The sequence below is a fragment of the Abrus precatorius genome, unplaced genomic scaffold (assembly GCF_003935025.1).
Source record: "Abrus precatorius isolate BTA unplaced genomic scaffold, Abrus_2018 Scaffold5, whole genome shotgun sequence".
Classification (NCBI taxonomy): Eukaryota; Viridiplantae; Streptophyta; class Magnoliopsida; order Fabales; family Fabaceae; genus Abrus; species Abrus precatorius.
This window is the reverse complement of record NW_020874395.1, coordinates 8494788-8499362: the sequence shown is the minus strand read 5'-3', so window position 1 is coordinate 8499362 and position 4575 is coordinate 8494788. Positions and strand designations below refer to the sequence as shown.

The following is a 4575-nucleotide window of genomic DNA, read 5'->3' as shown; positions in this document are numbered from 1 at the left end:
CTGACCTAGACAACACAAAAATCATCACAACTTTGGATGACACAAGTTCCCATCCTAACATATGCCAGTGTTGTCTGTCACGTTTCAATGAGTATTTATACTTAAAATTTTTTAATATAAAATAATAAGCATCGTCCATACCACTTGTCATTCGCCATCCAAGTAAAGAAATTATTTTTACGATATCCTATTTAAGTAATTTTTTAAAAAAATAACCCTAATCAAGAAAAAATCCTCTTTTCCCTCGCTCATGTTGGATGAAAATATCATTCATATATGAAAATGAAAAGCCATACTTATTATTAAAAAATAACTAGTAAAAACCTAAGAATATCATACTATAACAATGGCATCACGTAGATGGGGAGACATGTATCCCTCAATCTAAAATCAAGAACTTGTTGAAGAGAGCGTGGAATTTTTCCATTTCCTTGGGAGGAAGAGCCACAATGATACTCACCCCATCACCTCCATCACTAGGAGGAAATAACAAAATAATATCCTTCCTCTGATAAACCACAGGGCAACAATACTTTGGCTTCCCCCAAGGATACTCCACCTCTTCAAACCCTAATCTCCACCATGAAGACACCAAAACCTCCCCATTTGGAAACCCTTTATTTACCTCTCCCCAATCTATGATAGATTTTGCGTACTCATTTGTCATCCTATTTGCACCCTCAGTCACCATTTCAACCAACCTCAAAAATGGCCCTTCTTTTATTTCCTTACACTTAGCCGTGGCATATGCGGTTAACACAGCATTTCCAGCATATGATTTGGGCAATGGAGGGTTCAACCTTGATCTTATGTCCACAGCGTATAGTATAGTTGATGACCTATTTGGGTCATCATCACCAGACAGTGCCTTGCACCTCCATATATGGGCAGTAATAACGTTAAAGCCAGTGACACGTGCCGAGGAGCAACACGTGCCACCGTTAACAGAAGCCTTCGCCTTCGCCTTCTCCTTCAATTTGGTGATGTCATTGGAGCTTAGTTTGAAAACCTTGAAGTCAAGTTGCTCAGATGAGACCTCAAAAATGCAAGATTCTAGCCCTGGGGGGAGGTCACCTATCTTGAGCATCTCGGGGTGTGAGAATCTGACACGTGGAGGGGATTGGGCGGCTAGAAGGTGCCTGTCATGACACGGCGTCACAGCCAAGGGCGTTTTAGCAGCTATTGAGGCAATGTTGTCTAAGAAGGTTTTGAAGCTAATTCCATCAAAGGTAGTGTGGCTTGTTGAGATGCCAATCGCAAAGCCACCACACTTGAAGGATGTCACCTGTGTGAGAAACAACATAAATCAAGAAAATATTTTACGAACAATTAAAAGTTCTTTTTTTAATTTTTAGAAATGATTTTAAAATATGAGTATAAAAAAAAGGATATCAAATGATTATATATAATAGTAATTTAAAATGTTCAAAAAATAAAAATATATAAATTAAGAATATAAAAGCTTCGTAAATAGCATTTTTATATAAAAATTTAATATTTATATATGTTTAAAACTAACCCTGTAGATTGAGTTTAATAAAATCGTAAAACAAGCTTTTTTGAAAACTTAAATCATAAGAAAATGTTAACCTCGATAAAAAAAATTATTAAGAATTTATCTGATTAAAAAATAATGAATATACATATTAAAAATTAGTGCTTGATCATATTATCTCTAACTAATTAGAGGAAAGGAAAAGAATAAAAAAAGAATTGTACAAAACAGTCACTGTATAATTATTATCAGATGGATCGACGGGGCTTTGATTGGTACTGTTCAATCCAATTTTTCGGTTATCTAACTTTATACAAACATTTATATTGTAATTAATGGACGTGATGTCAATATCGGTTAACAATACAAATAAATGAATCAACCGTAGGTTTGTAATATTGAAGAGCAAACCTAAACTCTTTTAATTTAAGATATGTAAATTATACTTTATTTGTATGCAATTTATTGTATAAAATTTTTTGCCATACCAAATAGATATTGCAATATCCATTGCTCTGTTCATTCTAATTATTAATTGGAGTAATGTATGTGATTTTCATATACAACAAGCAAATATCAAAAATTGAAAATATATTTTCATCATAAATATTGTACAACAAAATTTTATCAAAAAAAAAAACCTTGTTACAAATATTTATAAGAACCATGGCTAAATTTACTAAACAGAATACTACATTTAATCATGTGTGTGTGTGGGATATAAGTCCAATAAAATAAAATAAATCATACAAGCTTACCACTCACAGATGGATTCCATGTTATTAATACACAATATTAAAAGTCAAGATTTTAAGAGTTATCTCATTAAATCACAGCCATTCCATAGTTTGGGAATCATATATTTGAAAAAAAAAATCTACTTTACTAGTAATAAAATGACATTTCTGTGATATTAATCACCAAGTTTAAAATATTTATCTTGACTCAAAATCTAATCATTCTTTCACAGAAACTTCAGTAGTTTCAGAATTTTGTGTAGAATAAAAAAGGGGAAAAGGAAAACGAAACTATATATTATATATGTATCAAAAAGAAATGGATATGCATAGTAAGTAAACAACAAGTAGGTAATTAAGTTGAAGTAGCCTAGCTTATTATCGTTGCCAATGAATTATATAGCATCAGTATTTAGATAAATGATTATTTATTTGTTATTTTAATTTATTTAAAAATCCCCTTTTTTATTTTTGTATTTTAAAATAGAATTTAATCAATCGCTCAATTCTTGTATACATTAAATAGCTTTGAATTTTGTAGTTTCAGCTTACCCATAAAAAAAAATGGCTGCTAGATGGATAGATGTATTATTATGATGGGTTTATACAATCAACAAAATTTATATACCCAGTATGATGGGTTTATAGAATCAATAAAATTTATATACACAGTATCTACGTATGTTGTTATTCTTCAATCAAAATTAAAATTTTATTTTAATAATTTAGATAATAAAAGTTGATATTAAAAATTAAAACAACTACATTAAAAGTTAATATACTAGTTATTCAAGGTGAAAGTTCAACTCTCCTTGAAAACAAAAATTTAAAATAGTTATAATATTACAGTTAACTCTTTTTTTTCTCTTTATAGAATAACGACTTTCCCTGAGACTTAACCATTTCATATTAGATTAAATGTTGAGTTTACTTTTATTTATACAAATGTGAAATATGTAAATTTTTAAAGAAAAATAAATAAAATATTTTTATATAATAAAATCATTTAAAAATCTAAGATACGAGTATATAATATCTATCCCATAGATTCCCTGATGGGACTGTAAAGTCAATTTGCATTTTTGAGAAGGAAAAGGACATGCATTTAATTGAAGCCACCTCAATAATTTGACAGCTGTAAACTGAATTCGAAGGATATTGCCACACGCAACACAATACACGAGTACACGACAATATAGAAATAATTAAGCACGTGCACTAGCTTCTAGAACACAGGCTACAGTCTTTTCTTTTAAAATTTTAGTAGTGTATTTTTTAGCCATATATACATAAAAATTTGAAACTAAATAAATATTAAAAAAAGTAATAGTATATGTGTTAAAATAATGAATTATAATGCATAATTTATTATGAGTACCTGGGCGACACAGAGTGGGTCATCAGCCTGTTTAAGAAAATCTTTATTCTTATGAACCAATTGTGCAAAAGATGGATTTGGATAATCCAATTCCCCTATCTGATCCAATCTGTAATCGCTGGAAGCCACCACGAAGCCAGCTCCCTCTGCATTACAATCCATCTCTAATCTGTTGGTGTGAGAGTTTATCTTCAATCTTCCACCCAAGAAGTCATAAACCACAAGGGCATCCTCTAGGGCATCCTTGAACCTTTGGGTCACAACATCAGGAGGAAAATCTTTGTGGGCACCAAAGAAGTGAACCGTTTCTACATCAAAGTTGAGAACCTTGTCTATGTTTGACAAGAACAAGGACTTTCTCTCAATTTCTTTGGATGGAAAAACCATGGAGGATTTGTGAATGGTGACCTTTAGGTCTTGAAGTAGAGGAGGAGTGGCATCATGGCAAGAGGTTCCACTCATGTCTACCCTAAAGTGTAGTGTGTGTGTTTGTTGATGAACTCAATGGCCTTGACCCTTGCATAAGTGTAATGGGTGTGATTTAATTTATAGCAATGGCGTGCACCTCTTTTGCATGTGCCAACATAGTTTAAACTGAAAGTGGTCAAGATTGTGACATGAAAGCATGTAAGAGAAAAAGGGAAAGCATATGATTCAATGTTAACAACCAATGTGAATAGGATTTAAATTCTTGCTATTGCATGCAAACAAAACAAGTAGCTAGCTAGCTTACCAGCCAGTATTTGACAAGAGTGTTATTTTTCATGAGCCGGCAGGGTAGCGGGCCATTTGCTGTGTCATTTAAGAAGTTAGTTGCTCATCAACGGCACAAATAAGATAAGGTAGTTGGTGAGTAGGTTCCAAGGAAAAAATATAGGTTGTGCATATTTAAGGCTAAATTTTTTAGTTGGAGGTCAAATGAGTGGAAATGATGCTTACACACTTGCACTTAATATGTACAGCAA

At 32.0% G+C, this 4575-nt stretch overlaps 1 protein-coding gene across 1 annotated transcript; it reads right to left on the bottom strand.

Annotated features, from left to right (window-relative positions):
- Nucleotides 1-296: 296 nt before the first annotated feature.
- On the bottom strand, nt 297-4140 carry LOC113867754 (omega-hydroxypalmitate O-feruloyl transferase-like). Its single transcript, XM_027503206.1, has 2 exons — nt 3611-4140; nt 297-1285 (listed from the first exon to the last, which is right to left on the bottom strand). Exons 1-2 carry the CDS (start codon nt 4070-4072, stop codon nt 380-382), a joined length of 1368 nt encoding a protein of 455 aa, XP_027359007.1. The 5' UTR covers nt 4073-4140; the 3' UTR covers nt 297-379.
- Between the last annotated feature and the right edge of the window lie 435 nt (nt 4141-4575).

Bases quoted from the DNA above. Each gene is read 5' to 3' on its own strand.
- LOC113867754 (XM_027503206.1), bottom strand. From the start codon at position 4,072: ATGAGTGGAACCTCTTGCCATGATGCCACTCCTCCTCTACTTCAAGAC. The intron at 1,286-3,610 runs GTACTCATAATA...TTTCTCACACAG, and splicing joins ACCCACTCTGTGTCGCCCAG to GTGACATCCTTCAAGTGTGG.